This window comes from Cyprinus carpio, chromosome B7 (genome assembly GCF_018340385.1).
Source record: "Cyprinus carpio isolate SPL01 chromosome B7, ASM1834038v1, whole genome shotgun sequence".
Lineage (NCBI taxonomy): Eukaryota > Metazoa > Chordata > Actinopteri > Cypriniformes > Cyprinidae > Cyprinus > Cyprinus carpio.
The window spans coordinates 32,469,967-32,497,086 of record NC_056603.1 but is presented as its reverse complement, the minus strand read 5'-3'; the positions used below and the strand labels follow the sequence as shown (position 1 = coordinate 32,497,086).

The 27,120-nt window shown below is 39.7% G+C and overlaps 1 protein-coding gene across 1 annotated transcript in view; it reads left to right on the top strand.

Moving 5' to 3' along the window:
* Nucleotides 1-737: 737 nt before the first annotated feature.
* Nucleotides 738-27,120, top strand: part of LOC109088228 (meiosis 1 associated protein) — a 50,450-nt gene continuing 24,067 nt past the window's right edge. Inside the window, exons 1-4 of the mRNA XM_042728358.1 lie at nucleotides 738-852; nucleotides 2,056-2,316; nucleotides 2,464-2,646; nucleotides 5,196-5,379. Of these exons, the coding sequence (XP_042584292.1) occupies nucleotides 2,065-2,316; nucleotides 2,464-2,646; nucleotides 5,196-5,379 (619 nt within the window). The 5' untranslated portion in view covers nucleotides 738-852; nucleotides 2,056-2,064. The remainder of the gene's footprint in view (nucleotides 853-2,055; nucleotides 2,317-2,463; nucleotides 2,647-5,195; nucleotides 5,380-27,120) is intronic.

Here is a 27,120-nt window from a genome sequence, read left to right as displayed (position 1 = left end):
GTACTGATTTCACAACACAGCCTTCAGCTAAAGCCTCTTAAGGCTTCAGTAAGTGAGTCTGCAACCATCCCTGTGCAAATCACTGATTTTATTCATGCAGGAAACTGAACAGCACAGATTAGATTTCATAATTTGACTTAGCCCCTTGGAAGTTGTGAAACAGAATCTGGGGAGTACACTCTTAAAAATAAAGGTGCTTCATGATGCCATAGAAGAACCTTTTTGTCTAAATGGTTCCATAAAGAACCTTTAACATCTGAAGAGCCTTCCTGTTTCACAAAAGGTTCTTTGTGGCAAAAGGTTCTTCAGATTATAAAAAGGTAAGAAAGAGATGGTTCTTTAAAAAACCTTTGACTGAATGGTTCTTAATGGAACCAAAAATCATTCTTCTTATATGGCATCGCTGTGAAGAACCTTTTGAAGCACCTTTTTTGATCAGAATCGTAAAGTGACCTCAGTAAATTTAAAGAGAAACGGGGAAAATATTATTATTATTATTTTGTAAAGTGACCTCAGTAAATGTAAAGAGAAAGGTAATAAAATATTGTAATTATAATTTATTAATTTATTATTATTATTATTACTTAATATTACAAAATTATTTACATCTCCATGATTATGGGAAAATCGACTTTCAATTAACCGGTTTAAAATGAACGATTCACTCGAGAACAGGACCGATTCAGTCAGACCAATTCAACTGTTTCATTGACAAGATCAGACTCGAAAGAGCCAATTGTTCACTTCACGAATGAATTATTCTGAGGGGGCGCGTTGAGGGAAGTCAACGGTGGAAATGGATTGTGCTGTGTAGTTCTTTATTGGGTTATTCTGCGGTCTGTAACAAGGTAAATATAAAGAATTTGTAATTAATTTAACCACTCAGTGTGAAAAATAAGAAATATTTTTGTAACTCGGCCTATATTTTGGAGCATACAATAACTAAGTTAAGTTTTTGAAAATCAAAGGTAACGTACCCCAACTGACGCGAGATGTCAACTTAAGGTGAAAACAGGCAAATATTTCTACAATACACCTCTTAAATAACGAACAAATAAACTTATATTTAACTTTTAAGCTATTTGTTACCTCCACACTGTAAACAAATGAAACCGCGGCCCGCTATTAAATGCACCTAACGTTACCGACAGAGAGACCGCGTGAGTGCCCGTGTCAAACCATTAGCCTACTTCTAGTAAACTATCTTACATGAATACTGAAGAAACACCTGCTCTCCTCTTTCGTCATCCTTCCTCAATTTTCTCATCAGTACTATCTTCTGCTCATCTCGGGGCAGCGAGTCTGTGGAGCTGTTTTTAGAGCAGACAAAGTGTCTTTTGTTGCCGGTGTCGTGCCTAAGCGGCGGGAAAGGCCCGAGGCGCAGCATTAGTGCGCTCAAAGAGCTCTCTTGTCAAGTGGGATAGCATTGATGAGTCCTTAGATTTCAGAGAGCTGCTGCCTTATTTAACCAATTTGCCCCATCTGCCCTGGTTTGACCAACAGTATCACTCTTGTGTTTTACAGCTTTGGAAAAAGAATTTATAGGGAGTCTTTCTTCTTTTCCCAGAAGAACATTTTTTGGCCATGTTGACCATGATTAAGCCCAGTGTTCCTTCTTATGTTATTGTGGTGACATTACAAGACACTGTGTTCTGTTGAAACATTCACTTTGTGTCACAGTATAAAATTACACTTTATATTACATATATTAGTTATTAATTTTCCCCACAAAGAAATAAAGTAAGCGTTTCCATACACTTCCTCCATCTGATTTTGATCTCAGTTGTTAGTGATGGAAGGAAGAGGTATTGGTTTTGACAGAGTTACTCAGCTTTCTAACCTATGTGTGTGGTGAATGACTGATATTTCATCACCAAAAAAAAAGTTTTTTTTTTCACAGACTGCTCATCACTGACAATGGATCTGGAAAAACAGTAAATTAGGCAATCAGTGAATGAATATTAAATGCCTTTTTTACCTTCACTGTGATATTTCTAGATTTGATTTTAGTTAGCTAGTTAAATTACATCCATTTTCATGTTTCTCTCTGTGTGTAGGTGAACCATGAGTGCCAGAAACAGATCCTGCTCTTCCTCTATTCTCCAAGCATGCAGTTCATCATCCTTTACCAGACAGCCTTCTCGTGTGCTGATAGTAGATGCTTCACCACCCTGGTGGTCAGAGACATGTACTATTCTGTGTCAGGCCCTAGAGAATTTCTTTTTTCTGGCTAGCAGTCTGGCAGGACCTGCTCGTCTGCCACTGCTAAGCGTCTTTGCCATCAGCGTACAGCTGGAGTGTCTCTTACCCTTTGTGGTGAGGATAAGTATGTGTGTATTTACACTGATGTTTGACTAGGTGCTATACAGTAGGTTGGTTTTTAATAGACAAATAAAACTAAGTATCTCTCTTCTGATGTCTTCCTTTAACCTTTTTATTACTTCATCTCATTCTCTATACTAGCAAGTTAAGGGCAATTTGACACGTCTGCTGTCCTGTATAGAGGAGCTGCGTTCTCTGCCTCAAGAGGGCTGCGTTCGGCAACGAGGTGCACTTCTTAAACAGGCAGTGCTGGACAGCCTGCAGCAGTTTAAACAATACATGTGTCATACAGCTCATGGGGACTTCAACAGCAACTGTGTGGAGGTGAGAACTTTCACTGCTAAAACTCAAAGTGCTTTCAATTCTTTACCTGTAAAGAAATTTATTTTGGCATGTTCACCAAAGACATTTATTTTTTAATTAAACATAGATGAATCTCATGAGGAAGTCATATTTGGTCACATTTTACACCAAACTTTAAGAACGAAAAAAAAAAATTGTATTTTGTAAAAAGAAATCTACTAGTAGGACCCTTACATTTTTTGGAATTGCGAGAGTGAAATTTATATTTTCTGTAAATTTAAGATAATTCCACAGTATAGTTTGGACAAATAAATCAAAAGAATGGCTTTACTCTGTGAATGGCATATTTAATGGCATAAATAATAACCCCCCAAAAGACTGCTATTTAAATATAAAGTCTGCATGTTTTGCATGTCTTTATGTGAATGAGCAGTGCAGTTTTGTCTACTACACTCAAGCATATGTGGCACTCTTGGTGTCTGCTGTATCAACATATGAGGATTGACCACATGAACTTCATCTCTACACCTCCAGATCTGAGGGTTCACTTAATGAGCTTAATGATCATCGGATAAACTCAGAAAGTTAAAGGACGTCACTTGAACCTGCCAAAATAAAAGTTTTAACTTGAAGAAATTATGACAAAAATATATTACTACTGTACAGTAGAATGTACCTTTTAAAGTAATAATAATAATAATATTTTTTTTTTAAAGAACATCACACAATGTTACATGATTCTTTACCCTCTAAATCTAATTTAAACTGTAAACCTGTTTTACTCTGTTATGTTGTTGTTGTTTTTTGCCTTTATTATGATGGGACAGTGTAGAGTAGGAAGCAAAGCAAAGTGGGAGAGAGAGGTAGATGGGATCAAGAAAGGTCCTTGAGCCAGGATTCGAACTTGGGATGCCCATAACGCAGCGCCATTATATATCTGCGCACCTACCCACTACTAGGCTGTTATGTTGGTGTTTGCCAAAAAATAAAAGGAATTGCTAATTTTTTATTTAATTACATGAAATACATTTTAAAAGATTAACTGGATGCCACCATCTTTAATAATGCATTTAAATTAAATCATAAAACACAGAATACAGAAAAAATAAAACAGACAACATAGAATTTCTGACAAAATAAAATCGAAAACAAAATAAAAATGTCATATAACCTTATTATTGTTCAAATGTTATGAATCTGATTAGACATCCTTTTTGTTTATTAAAATTAAATTTAAACCATTAAAAATGGAATCCAGAAAAATTAAAACAAAACACTTGGAAAAAAAGAAAATAATATGTGATGGGGAGTGGGGGGGGGCTGATTTATGCAAATGATTTATGAGAATTTCATTATGAGAATCATTAAAAAACAATTCCTATTGCATTACACTAATGAGAATTGGGGAGTAAAATGTGGTCAACTGTCCTGAGAGTAATGTCACAATGTTTGGGTCTTCTGATATTTACTCATAAATGTCTTAATTTTCTACACAGTAATCTGTCTTAATGAAGACATATGCCCTGGTCATTCATCCTTTAGATCAGCATTCACTGCCTTTCGATCTATGCATCTGCACCCTGGCTTCATTTTAGAATGATTCAACTCACTGCTATGTTTAAACCTCACATCACAAGTAAAGAAATTGTCTCATCTGTATTGGGTCTTTTCAAAGCGCAGGCATTCACATTCAGATTTCCTGCCAGTGAATCCAAAGCTCATTTACCCTCTACTATCAGCCTTGAATGAAGATGTTGGAGCACTATCATAGACCACATGGCCCTCAGCAGCCACTCTCCTCTCAGCAGGTTCCATTAAAACCCAGCACTAATGTCCCCCACAGGAAGCACAGCAGAGTACAAGTGCATTTAATCAGATTATACAGAATTTTTTTGTGTCCTAAATGGGATTATATGGTGTATATGGGTTTGGTCTCACTTTGCAGTGACATAGATACAACAGTGCTTTTGTAATTATGCCACAGATGTCTATCATAAGATGAGAGGAACACAGAAGCTTTGATGTGTGTGATTGTAGCACTCTCTTTGTGACTCTCTGTTCAAATATGAGACAGATCATGTAGCAATGATTTGTACAAGTTATTTCTGTGGCACAGGGCACAGCTTTGATGACTGATTTATTTGTATCCTTAAATATGTTCTATAGTCTCATTCTTCACACAATTAGACCACAGAGAAAGATGTTTTTGTTCTGTGTAGTTTGTGAGAAATCTCCCCTCACATTCTGAGTTGGTATATCAACAAGAGAGACAGCTAATGACTATAATCAGCTTTCATCCGTGCAGTCATAAAAGCAGGGACATTACAGTGCATTGGCTTTGAGGCCTTATGGGTACACTGTAAGTATTGTTTGGAAATGTCAGCAGAATTCTGGCATGACTTGTGATTTACAGAGAAACAAATAGTGTATTTTCTCAAAATCGCTTTCTATTGAATCCATTTACCAAAAACAGGGTTGATAAACTATAAAGTGAATTATTACAAACAGACATGTCTGCTTAGCTAATTTTGACTTGCATACTAATGCTGATGAATTTACATTTTTTAAAGGTGACGGTATTAACCTGTCAGCCAGGACAGGCAGTCCTCCGACAACTGGAGCAGGGCCTGAAAAACTCTGATCTGATTACTCTGCGCAGGCTTCTGGTGGTTCACATCACATTACAGCAGAGTCTCTCAGACAGATCTCCAGCCTGTAGCCTTGAGACACCATCTTCAGAAGATGACCAAGAAGGTAGGATAACATATTTAGTCATAACCTGAAAGATATTCTTAGTCACTAAGAAGGTAGTTGAGCATATCATCTAATATGGTCATTATGTTCTGCAACATCTGACAAAAAGACATTTTTAATATGTTCAATAAATAAAAAGGAGTCTGCTACATACCACAACAAATCTCAATTCAAAAGGGGTTTTGCATGTTGCTTTGTACTGTGTGCCAAACCTTTTTTTTTTTTTTTTGCCAAAACTCTGAGCCCTCGCTTGTTTTCTGCATAATTGCTTTAATTAAGGTTTTGTGGTTGACGGTCTCAGGATTTCATACCACAGACTGAGTGAAATGAGATTCCCAAGGTGAAAGCGCAGACCAGGCAGCAATTCAAAAAACAGAGCCAAACATTGAAATCTCTGTGATCTGATAGGTATTAATTTAGAAATCAAGGGATGTAGGGGAAGATGGGGCAAGTTTATGTCTGCACATTTATAAGCAACATGAAATTCCATCTTGCATAAATTTAAGGAATCTCTGTTTGCATTGTGACCATGTCTGCACAATCATTTATGTAGATACAGTGCTTATAATTGCAATGCTTATAGCTTTCAATGGCTCTCAAATCATGCTGTTTTTTTTTTTTAATAGTACTTTATAAACTATTGGTTTCATTTAATGACTTCTAAAATCTGGGTGGCATATACTTTACACTGTAATAATTCATAGACTGTCAGCAGTGAGGATTGAAAAACTTTAAATTGTAGTTGGTGTGAGGCAGCTTTGGAAGGCCTATTTGGCCTAAATGTCTCAGTGCTTTCCTTTTTTTCAAGCTGAATATTTACCAAAGTGCCTTGAGGGTGTTGAATGGGTGGAGTGCACTTTTTATTTCCTTTAAAGAGTAAAGCCGCAGTCACACTACACTTTGAGCATGAAAAATTCATTCGTCATGCTCTGCAGCATCTTTTAAAAAACATATTCAATACATAAACAATAATAATACACCTAAAATGTAAAAACATACAATATACTCCACTTTCCTGCACCACTGCAGTTTTAGATTTATATTCTTTTTATTCAGATAGGAGGTCATGCTGTTACGTATTGATCTGCCATTGGTCACATGGTGTCACGTGATGCGAATTTGTAGATCAGAGTTCACCAAGTTTGAACTTTGGAACGCAGCGAAATGCGAAAACTTTTCACACAGGCTTGCATTTCCGGCATTCGTATGCGTATGAATGGAAGTCAATGGAATGAAAAGTGCAGTGTGACCGTGGCTTTAATCTAGAGCAAAGCTTCTGGCTGTCCCACTGTCACAAACTCAAAGAGGTTACAACTCTGAAAAGTGGATGGGAATGTCTATCCTTGTGAAAAAGGAGTCTGATAATTATATTCTTAAAACTGTATTGTTAAAGTGTAGGCCTGTTGTTAAAAAAAAAAAAAAAAGTAAATAAAAGGCCATTTATATTTTAAGTGCACTTAAAGGGATATTGCACCCCAAAATGAAAATGTTGTCATTAATCACTTACCCTCATGTCATTCCAAACCCATAAAAGCTTAGTTCGTCTTTGGAACACTATTTAAGATATTTTGGATGAAAACCGTGAGGCTTGTGACTGTCCCATTGACTGCCTAGTAAACTACACTGTCGAGGTCCAGAAAAGTATGAAAGACATCGTCATCGCAGGTTCGTTGTCAGGCAAAAGGCTTCACCCACACCAAAACGTTGACAAAAAAAATCCAAAAATCCCACAAAAATTATGGCAATACTCTCAATGTCAATGTTAATTTAATTTATATAGCACTATTAAACACAACCATTGGTTGACCAATGTGCTGCACAATAAAAACATTTCAATAAGAAAAATAATTACAAACCCGATTCCAAAAAAGTTGGGACATTGTACAAATTGTGAATAAAAACAGATTTCAATGATGTCGAAGTTTCAAATTTCAATATTTTATTCAGAAAACAACATAGATGACATATCAAATGTTTAAACTGAGAAAATTTGTCATTTTAAGGGAAAAATAAGTTGATTTTAAATTTCATGGTATCAACACATCTCAAAAAAGTTGGGACAAGGCCATGTTTACCACTGTGTGGCATCCCCTCTTCTTTTTATAACAGTCTGCAAACGTCCGGGGACTGAGGAGACAAGTTGCTCAAGTTTAGGAATAGGAATGTTGTCCCATTCTTGTCTAATACAGGCTTCTAGTTGCTAAACTGTCTTAGGTCCTTTGTCGCATCTTTCTCTTTATGATGTGCCAAATGTTTTCTATGGGTGAAAGATCTGGACTGCAGGCTGGCAATTTCAGTACCCGGATCCTTGATGCAGTATGTTATCTGGCATTGTCATGTTGGAAAATGGAAGGTCTTCCCTGAAAGAGACGACGTCTGGATGGGAGCGTATGTTGTTCTAGAACTTGGATATACCTTTCAGCATTGATGGTGCCTTTCCAGATGTGTAAGCTGCCCATGCCACACGCACTCATGTAACCCCATACCATCAGAAATGCAGGCTTCTGAACTGAGTGCTGATAACAACTTGGGTTGTCCTTGTCCTCTTTAGTCAGGATGACATGGCACCCCAGTTTTCCAAAAAGTACTTCAAATTTTGATTCGTCTGACAACAGAACAGTTTTCCACTTTGCCACAGTCCATTTCAAATGAGCCTTGGCCCAGAGAAAACGCTTGCGCTTCTGGATCATGTTTAGATATGGCTTCTTTTTTGACCTATAGAGTTTTAGCCGGCAACGGCGAATGGCACGGTGGATTGTGTTCACCGACAATGTTTTCTGGAAGTATTCCTGAGCCTATGTTGTGATTTCCAGTATAGTAGCATTCCTGTATGTGATGCAGTGCCGTCTAAGGGCCCGAAGATCACAGGCATCCAGTATGGTTTTCCGGCCTTGACCCTTATGCACAGAGATTGTTCCAGATTCTCTGAATCTTTGGATGATATTATGCACTGTAGATGATGATAACTTCAAACTCTTTGTAATTTTTCTCTGAGAAACTCCTTTCTAATATTGCTCCACTTTTTTCGCCACAGCATTTGGGAATTGGTGATCCTCTGCCCATCTTTACTTCTGAGAGACACTGCCACTCTGAGAGGCTCTTTTTATACCCAATCATTTTGCCAGTTGACCTAATAAGTTGCAAATTGGTCCTCCAGCTGTTCCTTATATGTACATTTAACTTTTCCGGACTCTTATTGCTACTTGTCCCAACTTTTTTGGAATGTGTAGCTCTCATGAAATCCAAAATGAGCCAATATTTGGCATGACATTTCAAAATGTCTCACTTTCAACATTTGATATGTTATCTATATTCTATTGTGAATAAAATATTAGTTTATGAGATTTGTAAATTATTCCATTCCTTTTTAACTTACAATTTGTACAGTGTCCCAACTTTTTTGGAATCGGGTTTGTACTAAAAGAAACAGTACAGAAGAAGGTTCTCATTGATAAAACGCCAAATCAAAAAGGTAGGTTTTCAACATAGATTTAAAAACAGATAGTGAAGGTGCATATCTAATACAGAGATGCAGAGCATTCCATAATCTAGGGGCAGTAACTGAAAATGCGTGGTCACCCCTGCATTTAAGCTTCGACTTTGGGATGCATAATAATCTCTGGTTGGACGACCGGAGAGACAAGAAGGGCCGATGTTCAGTCAATAAATCTGATAAATAAGCAGGGGCCAAACCATTTAATGATTTAAACACTAAGAGAAGAATTTTAAACTCGATAGCGCACAGACAACCAGTGCAAAGAATGTAAAACTGGTGTAATATGATCCTGTTTTTTGGTACTCGTTAAAAGCCTTCCAGCTGCATTTTGAGCTATCTGCAAGCGGGATAGGGCTGACTGACCAATCCCAAAATACAGCGAGTTGCAGTAGTCTAATCTAGATGTGATAAAAGCATGAATTACTTTTTTTTCGAAACTTTTACTAGACAAAATAGTTTTTACTTTCTCTGGAAGTCGAAGCTGAAACAATAGATTGTTTGTTCAAGGTTGTAAGCTTAAATGTTCATTCGATATCTAGTAAAATATATGATAAAGCTCTACTTATTTCACATAACAGCCACTTACCTCCACAGTGGATGAGCAATCCTCTTCTGAGATCTGGTTTTCTAAAATGGCCACCACAAATTGACCGTTTCAAAATTAATCCAGTTTGTCACATGGGATCTGCTTGGATCCTAAAAAATTTTGTTAAACTGACTAAATTGTATTGTTGATAAATTGTCTGACTAAAAAGTATTGTTGATTTTACTCAAAATTACTTGTGCTTCTTTATTAAAGTAAACCATGAACTCAATATGTTATGTAACAGTTGTAGCTTTAAATTGGGTAATGTGCAAAACTAATTTTGTTTTAAGCAAAATCTATTTATTTTAATGAGCCATATTTACTGAGGGCAAACATATTTTTTTACAGTGTACATGGGGGGCCAAACAAATTGTGAGCTTATGTGAGTGTATGTTTTCTGGAGTGCCATATGTCCTGCCCATGGAATACTGTGTGCTAAGTGTAAAACAATGGGATGACAACATGTAGGAACAACCAAATGGGTGAATTCAGGGGTTTGCATGTACAATACATCATTAATGACAACATATTTTTCCCCACACAAGTCAGCTTGTTTTCCTTCAAACACTTAAGCAAATAGTAGTTTCAAAGACTCGTCAGCTTTTTTCAATTCTGTGATGATTTCTGGGACTTTCCAGCCATGAACTTCAAGACCCTCAGTTTGGATCTCAAGGGGCTGGGGTACCAAGACCTTTTTCTAGTCGTAGTTGACGACATGTCTTTCTGGGGCTCTTAGTCCCGCTTTGCAACAGACTATGGTATAAGTCTGGCAATGGCTGCAGACCTGCTTTAACCTGGGCTTGTGTTAAAATAGGACAAGCAACATCAGCATGGTCAGAAGTTTCGGGTAGAATGCAAAAGTTCAGTAAGTACTGGTAAGTCTCTCCCCAAAATCATGTCAGCAGGTAAATCATCAACAACAGCCACATTCAACAAATAAGTTTGGTCTTGTACACACATTAACTTCAGTTTGAGGGTACTGCTTCTCATCCCCATGAACACATTGTACATTGACCAGATTAGCAAATGGAACATGTGACATGTGACTTATAAAGAGCTACCAGTGTCCAACAGAGCATTCAAACATTGTCCATTTACAGTCACTTGAACATATTGTGTCTTGCATGTATTGTACACATCAGTGTCCTCCTCTTTTGGGACATAGCAAAAACCAGTCAGTTTAGATTTACAAATCGGACACACTGTTGCCTTGTGACCCGGTTGTTGGCAGTAATAGCAAACAATTCTTTTCTCTGGAGCTACTTTCTGTGCATGAGCAACTTTTGAGTCAACATGAGGTTCATCAGTGCCACTGGGAGAGCTTTTAAAGTTACCTTTTGTGGGTTGAGCACGCTGACTTCCACGGTCAGCATTGATATACTGTTGAGCCAGTTTAGCAGCATCAAGTCCAGTTGCTAGCTCATGTTCCTTCACCCACACTCGGATCTCATAGGGAAGAACCCAGAGTAACTGTTCCAGGACTATTGTCTCACCGATTTCATCCTTTGTATGCAGCTAAGTCCTCACCCAACAATGGTACAAGTTCCACAGCCGATGATAAGTTTCCGTTGGTAGCCAGGTATGCCTCCTGTACTTCTGCACTGAGGTGGCATTGGAAGCTCCATCCGTAGTCTCTCAACATTACTTGACCTCTCAGCTGGCTGGACAGCTTGCAGAATCGACTCTCATAGACTCTGTAGCTACAGAAGGTAATGCTGCTCTCTCTGCTCTTGAGCACTGAGAAAATCATGCATCACAGCATACATCGCACCTCCAGATGATACGTCCCACCTCCAGCAGGAGAGATGGGGAATCCCAGGCCACATCTTTCTCAGCCACAGCTTTGGAGTGGGAGCGAAGCCCCACCCTAGGCCTCCTGCCCCTTACCACTGTCTTGCGAGTAGCCATCCCACTTCTGACACCAAATGTGAGACATTAGGTCTTCGCAGGCCCGTTGTCAGGGGAAAAGGTTCACCTACACCAACAAGTTGACAAAAAAAATCCCCAAATCCCCCCAAAATGATGGCAATACTCACAGAGATGTTTAGTGAAAAGTGATGATTTATTTACAGTGCTCAAGAGGTGAAACAGTCCCAGTAGAAAGTACCAAAAGAAAACACTGTACAAAAGAACAAAACAAACAGATAAATATATACAAATCCGATTCCAAAAAAGTTGGGACACGGTATAAATTGTGAGTAAAAAAGGAATGGAATAATTTACAAATCTTATAAACTTATAAGATAACATATCAAATGTTGAAAGTGAGACATTTTGAAATGTCATGCCAAATATTGGCTCATTTTGGATTTTATGAGAGCTACACATTCCAAAAAAGTTGGGACAGGTAGCAATAAGAGGCCGGAAAAGTTAAATGTACATATAAGGAACAGCTGGAGGAACAATTTGCAACTTATTAGGTCAATTGGCAACATGATTGGGTATAAAAAGAGCCTCTCAGAGTGGCAGTCTCTCTCAGAAGTCAAGAAGGGCAGAGGATCACCAATTCCCCCAATGCTTTGGCGAAAAATAGTGGAGCAATATCAGAAAGGAGTTTCTCAGAGAAAAATTGCAAAGAGTTTGAAATTATCATCATCTACGGTGTATAATATCATCCAAAGATTCAGAGAATCTGGAACAATCTCTGTGCGTAAGGGTCAAGGCCAGAAAACCATACTGGATGCCCGTGATCTTCGGGTCCTTAGACGGCACTGCATCACATACAGGAATGCTACTGTAATGGAAATCACAACATGGGCTCAGGAATACTTCCAGAAAACATTGTCAGTGAACACAATCCACCGTGCCATTCGCTGTTGCCGGATAAAACTCTATAGGTCAAAAAAGAAACCATATCTAAACATGATCTAGAAGCGCAGGCGTTTTCTCTGGGCCAAGGCTCATTTAAAATGGACTGTGACAAAGTGTAAAACTGTTCTGTGGTCAGACGAATCAAAATTTGAAGTTCTTTTCGGAAAACTGGGACGCCATGTCATCCGGACTAAAGAGGACAAGGACAACCCACGTTGTTATCAGAGCTCAGTTCAGAAGCCTGCATCTCTGATGGTATGGGGTTGCATGAGTGCATGTGGCATGGGCAGCTTACACATCTGGAAAGGCACCATCAGTGCTGAAAGGTATAAGTTCTAGAACAACATATGCTCCCATCCAGACATCGTCTCTTTCAGGAAAGAACTTCCATTTTCCAACATGACAATGCCAGACCACATACTGCATCAATTACAACATCATGGCTGCGTAGAAGAAGGATATGGGTACTGAAATGGCCAGCCTGCAGTCCAGATCTTTCACCCATAGAAAACATTTGGCGCATCATAAAGAGGAAGATGCAACAAAGACCTAAGACAGTTGATCAACTAGAAGCCTGTATTAGACAAGAATGGGACAACATTCCTATTTCTAAACTTGAGCAACTTGTCTCCTGAGTCCCCAGACATTTGCAGACTGTTATAAAAAGAAGAGGGGATGCCACACAGTGGTAAACATGGCCTTGTCCCAACTTTTTTGAGATGTGTTGATGCCATGAAATTTAAAATCAGCTTATTTGTCCCTTAAAATTATACATTTTCTCAATTTAAACATTTGATATGTCATCTATGTTGTATTCTGAATAAAATATTGAAATTTGAAACTTCCACATCATTGCATTCTGTTTTTATTCACAATTTGTACAGTGTCCCAACTTTTTTGGAATCGGGTTTGTACATGCAAACTTTGTTGTAGGGAATTGCTCATGGCACCACAGTTGCATACTCGCTCGCTCGCCAGGTAAAATGACCATTGCATTTTATTAATAAGGTTCAGGAGGAGCGCTTCAGATACTTAGCCTAATTAGCACAGGTGGAGCGCACTCAAGTTAATCAACACTATGGTATAAATACAGCTGACTTACCTCTATCCATTGACGGTTTATTAGCATTAGGTTTGCACCTTTTGCCATTTATATGTCAAATGCAGCTTCTCACATTTAGACGACGAGGTCTATACTGGGGATTTTTCGGTTCTCCAGCCAATCTGCCAGCTGGAGAATCTGCCAGCCCCAGGATCGCTCCTTCTCCCGCAGACACCACCGCCATGCTCCAGGCTTCATCGCGGCCGCTGCTCTGCTCGACCAGCCACACGCTGTCCACGTGTGGCTGGCGAGGCTTTACCTCACATCTATCGGCGTCACTTCCAATTTTTCCCTGGCATCCTCTTATCTTTCGGCTGTGCCTACAATTCCTCCAATCGGAAATTTGACCATATTTAAGCCTGAGGCAAAGCTCGCAAGGCCCCGAACTTGCCTCACTCGACACCACCATTGCCTCGCGGCGCACAAGACCCGGCTCTCCTTAAGAGCTGGGTCGCATCGGCAGGCTTCCAGTGAGCCTGGGCCGCGCCCCTGATCTCACCGCAGCAAAGCCTCACTCACTTCCCGCTTCGACTCAACCTTTTATCGCAGCTCTTCTGGCCGCAGCGTTGTATGCAGGCAGGCCTCAAGCTCTTGCGCTAGCAGCACAGGCCATGTTGCAAATTAATTTTTAGATAAAGTCGCTAAAAGGCAGGTCGTTTGTTGCTGAAAGTTGTTAAACGACATTGTGATACAAAAGGATGTTGATGTCATTTTTAGCCACGTCGCAAACTGCGTAGAATACAAAGAAATTACTCAGATTTTCTGCTAGCACTTTTTCCTGTATCTTTAATTACACTCCACTCAGATAAATGGATGAAAAAGATTGATTTGCGAGAAAATGATTTCAACTATGTATCTAAATGATTAACGATTATAGGCACAAACTAACAACTAAGGTTTATCATAAAGGAAACAATTATAGATCAAGTGCAACTAGCAACCTAATTCACATGTGACGTGCTCTGGCCGACGTAATGCCTGGCTAGCTTTTCAATACTTTCTTCTTTGTGTGGTTAAGAGGACAATGCATGTCTTTTTAACATCTAATAACTTTTAAAAGTTGCCAAATATTAAAAAAAAGTACATTTGTTGCTATGTGCTTTGGGAAAACAAGTTGCTTGGGTAGTCTAAGAAATTGCTAAATCTAAACAACAAATCGCTAAATTCCCAACACTGCAGGCTACTCGGGCATTTCAGCATTTCCCGTCAAATTGTCACAAACCACCCTTTCCCTTGGCCTACAGCTAAAGCAGCTGAAGCAAGTGCAAAGCGCTTGTAGCACAGGCCCACACATCTCGGCCTTTTTCCTCCTGCTACTAATAACCCCCTTTTTCCTTTTCGGTGGCCTCCAGCTCCCAAAGCAGACACTAGCATGAGGCTGCCTCCGCTAACAACACAGACCAACACATCTCTTTGTTTTTCCTCCATTTTTCTTGTGCTTCTCTCAGTTTCCTACCTCAAGCTCCAGAGGTTGATATTAGGCATGAGGCTGCCTGCCATGACAATCGCGGCCCCTGCTCCTCTCCCTCACAGGTCTCTACTTCGTTTAAAATCACAATATTCTCTTTTTATAGCAACATAACTGCCTGTTCTACCAAATGCTCTAGCCTTGAAGCCACCTCCAATGGTTCACAACATCTGGGCACAAATCCTGGCAAGTGCGGACATAGACCCCTCATCTAAACAGAATAATTCATGATTAAATGGGTAACAGAGTTTTCTGTGGATTATTCTGTTGATTAATCAGATAATTATAATTTATATTGATGGTAGGAAAAATAGACCTAATCAAACAATAGCCTCTAAAATGACCTAAACTACAAATATAATAGCAATGAGGCCATTGTGATTGGTTTAAATAAAGTATGAGAAGCAATTAATGATACTGTTCTATTGAACAAAACTTAATGTGTTTTTAACAATTTAATGTACATGCGCACTATATCAAAAGCCTTCAAAGGGCACCGACGTCCCGACAATTGTTTCTACATTACACTTCAATCTAATCCTCATTTGGCTTAACAACATTTAATTGAAATGTAATTGAAAAATCATCAAATGTAAAACTTAATCATTAATATTTGGACAATTCTTTATGACAGAAATGCTACAGCAATCATAAATTCTTAAATATGGACATCAAAAGTTGCCTTAATTCTGAGTTTTTTATTACGTTTGGCCATTTCACTGAAATAATCTGTTTATAGGTGGCGTGAATTAATGTCGGATGCCGGCGAGAGTCTCCCAGCAACACAACCTTACCTTTTCCATTCTACGGTCGGCAAGGCTTACCCGTCCGATGCCATGAGTATTGAGCTCCTGTTGGATGCCGACAAGAGCCTCCTGGCCACATGACTTTACCTTTCTGTCTTATGGTCAGCGAGGCTTACCTGTCCGATGCCGTGAGTATTGAGCTCCCGTTAGACGTCGACGAGAGCGTGCTGGCTAGACAACCTTACCTTTTCCATTCTATGGTCAGTGAGGTTTACACATTCGATGCCGTGAGTATTGAGCTCCCGTCGGATGCCGGCGAGAGTCTCCTGGCCAGACAAGTTTACCTTTCTGTCTCACAGTCGGCGAGGCTTACTCGTTCGATGCCGTGAGTATTGAACTCCCGTCGGACGTTGGCGAGAGCCTCCCGGCTAGACAACCTTACCTTTTCAATTCTACGGTCAGCAAGGCTTACCCGTTCTATGGTGTGTGCTCCCGTTGGTTGTCGGCGAGAGCCTCCTGGCATGACAACTTTACCTTTCTGTCTTACGGTCGGTGAGGCTTACCCATTCGATGCTGTGCACTCCCAACGGATGTTGGCGAGGGCCTCCCTGCCAGACAACCTGACTTTTTCCTTATCCAATCCAACCATACCAGTCTATCATCGAGTACCTCCGGCTTAGAAATTCTCAGGCTAAATTCCCCCACAAACCACTATTTATTTTTAGATGACAAAAAAAAAAACCCTGTTACTCGCTTCTGTTTCCAAAAACATTTTAGATCCATCCTGCGATTGTCGGGCATCCCAGCAAAGAATTTCTCCAGCCATTCCTATCGCGTTAGGGCAGCAACATCAGCAGAGGCCTCTCCAAGCAGCAGATCCAAACTCTAGGAAGATGGTCTTCAGAAGCTTATCAAAGCTACATCAGAACTAATCAGTTTCACATTAAAGAAGTCCACCAAACACTCATTGGTCATCAAACCACTTAAAGAAGTCACACCGTTTAAAAAAACAAAAAAAAACATACCTTTTCCTTTCTACAGTCGGCGAGGCTTACCCGTTCGATGTTGTGAGTATTGAGCTCCTGTCGGATGTTGGTGAGAGCCTCCTGGCTTTTCTCTCCACCTGGCGAGGCTTACGCATTCGATGTCCTGAGTCCTGATCGGCCATTGGATGCTGCGAGAGCCCTCCCAGTTGGGTTTTCCTTTTCTCGCTCCCCGCCCGGCCTGGCTTACCCATCTGATGCAGTGAGTATTGATCTTCTGTCAGATGTCAGCAAGACTACTCCCGGTTGGGTTTCTATACTTGCCGTCCACAAACAGGTCTTATCAATCTGATGCCGTGAGTATTGATCTCCTGTCAGATGTCGCAAGAGTCCTCCTTGTCGGACATCCCAAAGCCTTTTTATCTGCTCAACCGAGAGGACCCACACGTCCGTCGTCCTGAGTCTTGATCTCCAGTTTGGAGGCTTCATGGGTCCTATCGGTCAGTCATTTGCCCTTTGCCCACTGATTAGCAGAGGCTCGTCAGCCAATTGGGCCCGTACGCCGACACCGTGATCTATTCCAGTTGAGGCAACTCGGGCCCTTCTGGTCTGGCTATTCAATCATGCTGCTCCTCTCTCATCAGCCTGTAGGGCTCACCCCTTCCAACGCTCCCGTAGTCCAATACCAGCAGCCGGTAGGGCCTACCCTTCCAACGCATAAGTCGCTCCCACCGGAGTACGTAGGCTCTTCCAGCCTGCCAACCAGTTGACTTCCCAAATATCAGCCCCCGCCAGAGCTCAGTGCTATTTTGGGGGTACTTAGTATGGCGGCTGTCCTTTTGCTCAATTGCTTTTTGGAGGGGGACTCTAGGTTCGGGCCATTCCCAAGCTCGGAGCCCTTCCCCGGACAGCGCGCTAAATATGCATTACAATACTACAGCTAATTATATGTAAGCGTGAAATATGTGTGTGTGTGGTTATGTGCAGCGTGGATCACTTTTGGGAAAGGATATGGAGTGGATGTAATATGTGTGAATGTGAAACCAGTATGCTAATGGCATGCGTGTACACCCACATCGCCTCAGCAGGAAATTACAGAGGAGGATTGAGGTAAGATGCGGTGTGTATGTGCTGCGATAACCGACAGGGACAGGTCACCTTGTCACAACAGGTAAATGTACTTTAACCCTCTGAGGTCTAGGAGGTTTTGGGGTCCTGGAGAAGTTTTGACATGCCCTGACTTTTGTGCTTTTTTCAGTTGCTTCTAAACATATACATGGCTAAAGTCTGAAAACACTGTAATCAATACAAACTGGGCTACAATAATATGTAAATAGCATGTATGTACATGATTGTGTTTTTGAGAAAACAACATTTATGCGTGGTTAGTGAAAAATAAAAATTTTGAAGTCACTGAAATAAGGTCATAAAGCAAATACACAACATTTGTTCACAAGACTGTCAAACCTGGAGCTTGTAGCCTAGAAATTTTGCTTCAAAATGATGTGAAAATCATCTTGTTCACTCACTCACAGAAAACAATAGATTGATTTAAGTTTTCTAAAACACTTTTTGTATGTAAAGGGCATATGTGAGTAGGTGTCAACTATCATGAATATTTGTGTGATCCACACCTGAGAAGACAAAGCCCCGCATAATGAGCTGCATTATGAGCCTTTCAGCCAGGTGTGTGACTGAGAGGGAAAAGTTAAAATAAAGAATGTGAGGACAAAATAAATGTATATATTTTTATGTTTGTAGTTTATTTAGAATATATTTAATTATTCCACAAAATAATTTGAGATTCACTTGCAAGTGCAGTTTATTAGGAACAATCAAAGCTGACTTTCAAAGCTGAATTTTTAGCATCGTTACTCCAGTCACACGATCCTTCAGAAATCCATCTAATATTCTGATTTTCTACTCAAATTTTTTTTTTATTGTTATTATTATTATTATTATTATTATTATTATTATTATTATTATTAATGTTGAAAAGAGCTGAGAATATTTTTTCAGGTATTTTTGATCAATTGAAAGAACAGCAAGACTGGATGCTGAAAATTTGATCACAGGAATAAATTAAATTGTAAAATATATTCAAATAGAAAGCAGTTATTTTAAATAGTAAAAATATTGAACAGTATTACTGCTTTAGCAAACTGGTTTTGACTGGTATTGTGTAATGTTGAAATATAAAAATGAACATCACATAACTAGCATTTCCAAAGTGTATATTGTTTGTGTGCTCTCAAATAAACTAAATGATAAACTGCATTATTAACATTATTGTGATGGTCACTGATACTAGTAGTACAGTAGAACATATAGATTATGTAAATGAAACTTCATAATGTTTCACTTGATTATACATTTAGTCAGGAATTATAGTTTGGAAAAAGTCTAACCAGTAAAATGTGTACACGTTATGTGAAACCTAATACAAGTGTGTATATATTAATATATATATATATATATATATATATATATATATATATTATATATATATATATATATATATATATATATAAACTTCTAATCTCTGCTGGATAAAGCGCTTTTCTTTTTTCTGAGGAAATCCAAAACTCAAATCCTGAGGTAATCCTCAGTGCATCTTCTTGGGGTGAATTATGTCTTATTCCTCTCAGCGTGAAGCAAACAGTAAAATAAAATAAAAAAACTTGAACTGCAGGTTTTTACCTCCCAACCAGAAAATATAGTAAAACTACACATTTTAAAATAAAAATACACATTTTAGAGTGGCCTTTTATTGTGGCCAGCCTAAGGCACACCTGTGCAATAATCATGCTGTCTAATCAGCATCTTGATATGCCACACCTGTGAGGTGGATGGATTAACTCGGTAAAGAAGAAGTGCTCTCTAACACAGATTTAGACAGATTTGTGAACAATATTTGAGAGAAATAGGCCTTTTGTGTACATAGAAAAAGTCTTAGATCTTTGAGTTCAGCTCATGAAAAATGGGGGCAAAAACAAAAGTGTTGCGTTTATAATTTTGTTCAGTGTAAATTTATATTGTACTAAATTGCAACTTTATCATTACAGTTGTGTACTTACAAAATAACTCTAAAATTCAGCTTATTGCATTTAATGTTACTTTAGACAACAATGCATCTTCATTTAATTTAAATTAACATTTAATTCTGGTGAATGTTTACATTCCTCTGCAAGCGCACGTAAGCCTGGCTTTACAGAAACTTGCTGATCAGATCACAGAGACAGAACAACAACACCCAACTCTAATCATTCTTGGGGACTTTAATAAAGCCAATCTCTCCCGTGAACTGCCAAAATACAGACAGCATGTTACATTTCCCACCAGAGACAGTAATATATTGGATCACTGTTACACCACAATAAAGAATGCATATCACTCTGTTCCACAAGCAGCTTTGGGGCTCTCTGATCACTGCCTGGTTCATACCGACCTACAAGCAGAAACTTAAATCTGCTAAACCTGTAGTAAAGACTGCGAAGAGATGGACCAACGAAACAGAGCATGATTTACAAGCTTGTTTTGACCTCACTGATTGAAGTGTTTTTGAAGCTGCTAACACCAATCTGGACGAACTCACAGAGACTGTGACATCCTATATTAGTTTTTGTGAGGATATATGCATTCCTACCAGGACTTATTTAACATTCAACAATGATAAGCCATGGTTTACAGCAAAACTCAGACATCTTTGTCAGGCCAAAGAGGATGCCTACAGACATGGGGACAGAGTCTTGTACAATCAGGCCAGGAACACACTGAACAAAGAGATTAGAGTGGCTTAAAGGACCTACGCTAAAAAGTTGGAAGACCAGTTTACTTCCAACTTCAGTGTGGAAAGGGCTGAGAGCCATCACAAACTACAAGACGCCATCCCCCTGCACTGAGGCAAATCAATGACTTGCTAATGACCTGAATGAGTTTTATTGTAGATTTGAACCCCCCCCACACCCATTCTGACCATCTCCCTACACAACCGTTAACACCTGCTGCAATCCCCCCCCCCCCCCCAACGCACTTCAAATCAGTGAGGATGATGTGCACCAGGCCTTCAGGAAGAACAAAAGAAGAAAAGCACCAGGCCCAGATGCCGTTACATCAGCCTGTCTGAAAACCTGTGCTGACCAGCTGGCCCCCATCTTTTCACAGATCTTCAACAGATCTCTGGAGTTGTGTGAAGTGCCTTCCTACTACAAACGCTCCACCATCATTCCCGTTCCAAAGAAACCCAAGATAACAGGACTTAATGACTACAGACCTGTGGCTCTAACATCTGTCGTCATGAAGTCGTTTGAAAAACTGGTTCTGGCTAATCTGAAGGACATCACTGGACCCTTACTGGACCCCCTGCAGTTTCCTTACCGAGCAAATAGGTCCGTGGATGATCCAATCAACATGGGATTGCACTTAATCCTGCAACATCTGGACAAAACAGGGACTTATGTGAGGATCCTGTTTGTGGACTTTAGTTCGGCTTTCAACACCATCATCCCAACAGCCCTCCAGACCAAACTGACCCAGCTCTCTGTACCTAGCTCTATCTGTCAGTGGATCACCAGCTTTCTGACAGATAGGCAAGAGCTAGTGATTCTGGGGAAATTCATGTCCAACAGCTGCTCCACCAACACTGGTGCCCCTCAGGGATGTGTTCTCTCCCCACTGCTCTTCTCCCTCTATGCCAACGACCGCACCTCAGAAGATCCCTCTGTCAAGCTCCTGAAGTTTGCAGATGACACTACGGTCATCGGTCTCATCCAGTATGGTGACGAGTCTGCTTACAGACAAGAGGTTGAGCAGCTGGCTGTCTGGTGGAGTCTTAACAACCTGGAGCTAAACACTCTCAAAACAGTAGAGATGATAGTGGACTTCAGGAGAAACCTCCCTGCACTCCCCCCACTCACCATCATAGACAGCACTGTGGCTGGAGTCATTCAAATTCCTGGGAACCACCATCTCTCACCTGAAGTGGGACAATCACATTGACTCCATTGTTAAAAAGGCCCAACAAAGGTTGTACTTCCTTCACCAGCTGAGGAAGTTTAGCCTGCCACAGGAGCCTCTGAAACAGTTCTACTCAGCCATCATTGAGTCTGTCCTGTGCACTTCAATAACTGTCTGGTTTGGTTCAGCTACAAAATCAGACATCAGAAGACTAGAGAGAACGGTTCAGACTGCTAAAAGGATTATTGGTGCTCCCCTGCCCACCCTTCAAGAACTGTAAACATCCAGAGTGAGGAAAAGGGCTCAGAAAATCACTCTGGATCCCTCACATCCAAGTTACCCCATCTTTGAACTTTTGTCATCTGGCCGGCGCTTCAGAGCCGCAAATACCAGGACAGTCAGGCACAAGAACAGTTTCTTCCCCCTGGCAATCTACCTCATGAGCAGTTAAATGTTCCCCACTTATGCAATAAAAATGTGCAATATCCTTATATTTATTTGTTACCCCTCCATCCTAGTACATCCCTGCATCTTATTCAATTCTATTCCATTATCATCTATAGCACAACTGTTTATACAATTTATTTAATTATTATTATTTTTTTTTGTCTGTGTGCTGTTGTCTCTGTTTACTGGAAGCTTATGTCACTAAAACAAATTCCTTGTATGCGCAAGCATACTTGGCAATAAAGCTCTTTCTGATTCTGATTCTGACATTCATTTATGTCCCTGAAAACATTGACAGTAGTCATTTTAAAAGTATAGCTACTTCTAAAGTGTACTACTAAAATATTCAAAGTGCATTGGGATAAATAATTAAAATCACAATGGTTCCTAACTATTTCTTTCAAAACATACAGTGCATTTTTGTTTTGGTCACATTGTGCACATTATGTAATAATCCTCACACCATTGCAAGTGAGTTTTATGACTGTCTGTAATCGTTAACAGAGATAATAAAAATCAGTGGACTGTAAAGGATTCCCACCTATTGCTAAACGTCCAGTGATTTTTCATAGCATAATACAAATATAGCTTACTCCAAAATGAATATTTATCACACAAAATCAGCCCCCCGCAACCCACATTTTTCCATCTCCCAGTTGGAATTTTTTAATTTTTAGGCTAGTCTTCAAGGCTCCCCCTGAAGGGAGGGGCTCTGTCCTGACTACTCTGTAGTAACAGACAGTTCACTAATGTGACTGGGCTGTTGTAGTCTGACAGATATGTCTAGTAAAGGGAAGTTTGAGGTCATGGAGTCCATTGTGTTTTGCTGGATCAAGTCCATACCAGCTTTATTATTGATTGCTTTCATGAAAGCAGCTAATGGGATAAAAAACATCATGTCAGTTTACCCACCCACATACACACACATTCTGAAATATACTAGCTCTATTTTGACATATTTTGCCCCACAAATTCAGGTGTGAGCAGCTAGAACAACATTGAGGTCTAGCATCCCTCTCTGTCTGACATCCTGTTTTTAACTGCCAACAGACAAATTCAAGTGTAAGAAGGAGCTCACAATCAACATTTGACAATGTGTGCCTACGGAAGGAAATAAGACCATGTGTGTATGTGTGAGAGAGCTCAACATGAGAGCTCTTGTGTGTGTGAGAGAGAGATACAGTTGACTGAGATTACTTGTTTCTGTTTGTATCTGGGTCATGTTCTGTATGCAGTAAGTTCAATTTAGGCTACTTCATTACTTTAATACTTCATAAAAAAAAAACTTATTGATTTAATTGTTTGAAATTAAATTGATTTGCTGCTTTTCTCAATACTGACAGAATAGGGCATTTGAACTCTGATTCACTCTGACTCTGAATCAATGTAAGTGTGAACATACCATAAAGGGTCATGACATGGATTTTTTGTTTTTATATATGTTCCTTGAGGTTCACATATACTGTTAATAGTATATATTTTTTCTTGCACAAAATAGTTAAATATAAAAAAAAACATAATTTACAAATAAAGCATTATGAACTTGTTTATGTACAGTTTGAGATAAGTTTTGCTGCTGCTTAATCTCAGTCTTTTTTTTTTTTTTTTTTTCGAACAACTCCATTGCTGTGCCTTGTTAACAAAACAATATGCGGTCAGATGCTCTGAACAAACATACAGGTCCTTCTCAAAAAATTAGCATATTGTGAAAAAGTTCATTATTTTCCATAATGTAATGATAAAAATTAAACTTTCATATATTTTAGATTCATTGCACACCAACTGAAATATTTCAGGTCTTTTATTGTTTTTTATACTGATGATTTTGGCATACAGCTCATGAAAAACCCAAAATTCCTATCTCAAAAAAATTAGCATATCATGAAAAGGTTCTCTAAACGACCTATTAACCTAATCATCTGAATCAACTAATTAACTCTAAACACCTGCAAAAGATTCCTGAGGCTTTTAAAAAACTCCCAGCCTGGTTCATTACTCAAAACCGCAATCATGGGTAAGACTGCCGACCTGACTGCTGTCCAGAAGGCCATCATTGACACCCTCAAGCGAGAGGGTAAGACACAGAAAGAAATTTCTGAACGAATAGGCTGTTCCCAGAGTGCTGTATCAAGGCACCTCAGTGGGAAGTCTGTGGGAAGGAAAAAGTGTGGCAAAAAAAAACGCTGCACAACGAGAAGAGGTGACCGGACCCTGAGGAAGATTTTGGAGAATGACTGATTCCAGACCTTGAGGGGACCTGCGGAAGCAGTGGACTGAGTCTGGAGTGTAAACATCCAGAGCCACCGTGCACAGGCGTGTTCTTTTGAACCAGAAACAGCGGCAGAAAGCGCCTGACCTGGGCTACAGAGAAGCAGCACTGGACTGTTGCTCAGTGGTCCAAAGTACTTTTTTCGGATGAAAGCAAATTTTGCATGTCATTCGGAAATCAAGGTACCAGAGTCTGGAGGAAGACTGGGGAGAAGGAAATGCCAAAATGCCTGAAGTCCAGTGTCAAGTACCCCACAGTCAGTGATGGTCTGGGGTGCCATGTCAGCTGCTGGTGTTGGTCCACTGTGTTTTATCAAGGGCAGGGTCAATGCAGCTAGCTATCAGGAGATTTTGGAGCACTTCATGCTTCCAGTCTGCTGAAAAGCTTTATGGAGATGAAGATTTCGTTTTTCAGCACGACCTGGCACCTGATTACAGTGCCAAAACCACTGGTAAATGGTTTACTGACCATGGTATTACTGTGCTCAATTAGCCTGCCAACTCTCCTGACCTGAACCCCATAAAGAATCTGTGGGATATTGTGAAGAGAAAGTTGAGAGACGCAAGACCCAACACTCTGGATGAGCTTAAGGCCGCTATCAAAGCATCCTGGGCCTCCATAACACCTCAGCAGTGCCACAGGCTGATTGCCTCCATGCCACGCCGCATTGAAGCAGTCATTTCTGCAACACGATTCCCGACCAAGTATTGAGTGCATAACTGAACATAATTATTTGAAGGTTGACTTTTTTTGTATTAAAAACACTTTTCTTTTATTGGTCGGATGAAATATGCTAATTTTTTGAGATAGGAATTTTGGGTTTTCATGAGCTGTATGCCAAAATCATCAGTATTAAAACAATAAAAGACCTGAAATATTTCAGTTGGTGTGCAATGAATCTAAAATATATGAAAGTTTAATTTTTATCATTACATTATGGAAAATACTGAACTTTTTCACAATATGCTAATTTTTTGAGAAGGACCTGTATAGTCCTCTGACATGATCTGGAACTATTAAAAATAGTAATGCACTGAAGTCAAGACTTTTTCGTGTAAACAAATTGGATAAACTATAACAGTAGGACTACAAATCTCAGCTGTATGGATTAACAGTATTAATTTCTTGTTTTTAATCAATGTGGATTCTAAAGTCTCAAGATCAGTCTTTTAATCTATGCAGTTCTAAATTAATCTGTAAACTGTATACACTAGTCAACATTTGAAGTGGATCAAAACCTTTCATCAAAGTTGTCCTAAAACCTAAAACCAAAATGAGTTCTTGTCTTAGGACAACTTTGATGAACTTTTTTGATCCACTACTAAATTTGCATCAGTCCCAGTGGCATGTGAACTGAGCAGTTCCAATACCAGACTGTGATACAACTGGTCAGGATGCTCTAGATCGCACACCGTTAAAAGTTCACCAGGATGGCTGAAGACAGCTGGTTCTTCTTCAGTGTCCTAAGGAAGAAGAGGCGCTTGTGAGCCTTCTTGACCAGGCTGGAGGTGTTTGTGGTCCAGGACAGGTCCTCTGAGATGGTGGATCCCAGGAACTTGAAGCTGGTGACACATTCAACAACCATCCTGTTAATGTGGATAGGGTCATGCGTGCTAGCTTTCTTCTTCCTGAAGTCCACAATGAGCTCCTTTGTCTTATTGGTGTTAAGGAGCAGGTTGTTGTCAGCGCACCATGCTTCCAGGTGCTGTACCTTCTCCCTGTAGGCAGTCTCATAGTTGTCTCTGATGAGCCCAATCACTGTGGTGATATATGCAAACGTAATGATGGAGTTGGATCCATGCACAGGTTTGCAGTTTAGGGTGTAGAGGGATTAGAGGAATGGGCTCAGCACACAGCCCTGTAGTACGCCGGTGTTGAGTGTGATGGTGGTGGAGCAGGTGTGGTCTGACCTAACATGCTGAGGTCTGTTGGTCAGAAAGTCCTTAATCCAGTTGCAGAGGGAGGTGTTAATGTCCAGGTCTCCAAGTTTTGTGGTCAGCTTGAAGGGAATGACAGTGTTAAATGCTGAGCTAAAGTCAACAAACAACATCTGTACATATGTGTTGTTACTGTCCAAGTGTGTGAGTACAAGTGCAGCACTATGCATACTGCATTCTCTGTGCTCCTATTGCTATGGAAGGCAAATTGGTGTGGGTCCAGTGTGGGTGGGAGGTAGGGTTGTGACGGTGAGGACTCACTGGCGTCTCTGCCTAGAATTGATGTATATATTTCTTCTTGCGTAACAGAGATTGAAGATGCATTTCTTGATGCAGCTGCATACTGTGTTAAGTGAAAGCAGTTTTCCATAGTACTCCTGTGCCCATGTGGCTATATTTCACAATAGCATTACAGTTTCTCCTTACAGTTTCTCCTACAATGCCATATGAGGGCTTAAAGGTCACACCCATTCAACTGAGTTGTCCTGCTTTGCCCTAGACAGACTGAGACTTCTCTGGATTTCCTGAATCTTTTCACAAAATTATGTGTGGTAGTTGGAGAAAAACTTAATATTCTTTGCAATTTTGCATTGAGAAATGTAATTTTTGATTAGTCTGAAATTCTTTCACAAAATTTGCCACAAAGTGGTGAGCCATGATCCAGCTTTGCTGGCAAAGACAGGATGCTCTGTATAAACCCAGTCATGATACCCTGCTATTACCAGTTCACCTGCTTACTGTGAACTGTTTCAAAACAGTTTAACTTGGATATTTTATAACCTTTTTTTTTTCTTTTGTTATGCCTCTGTCCTAACTTTTGTAGAGTGCGTTGCAGCCATCAAAATTAAAAATGGTTTATATTTACACTTTTACATTTATATTGGTCAGTGAAAACATTGGAAATATTTTACTTGTACCTTTGAAAATTAAATGAATGTTA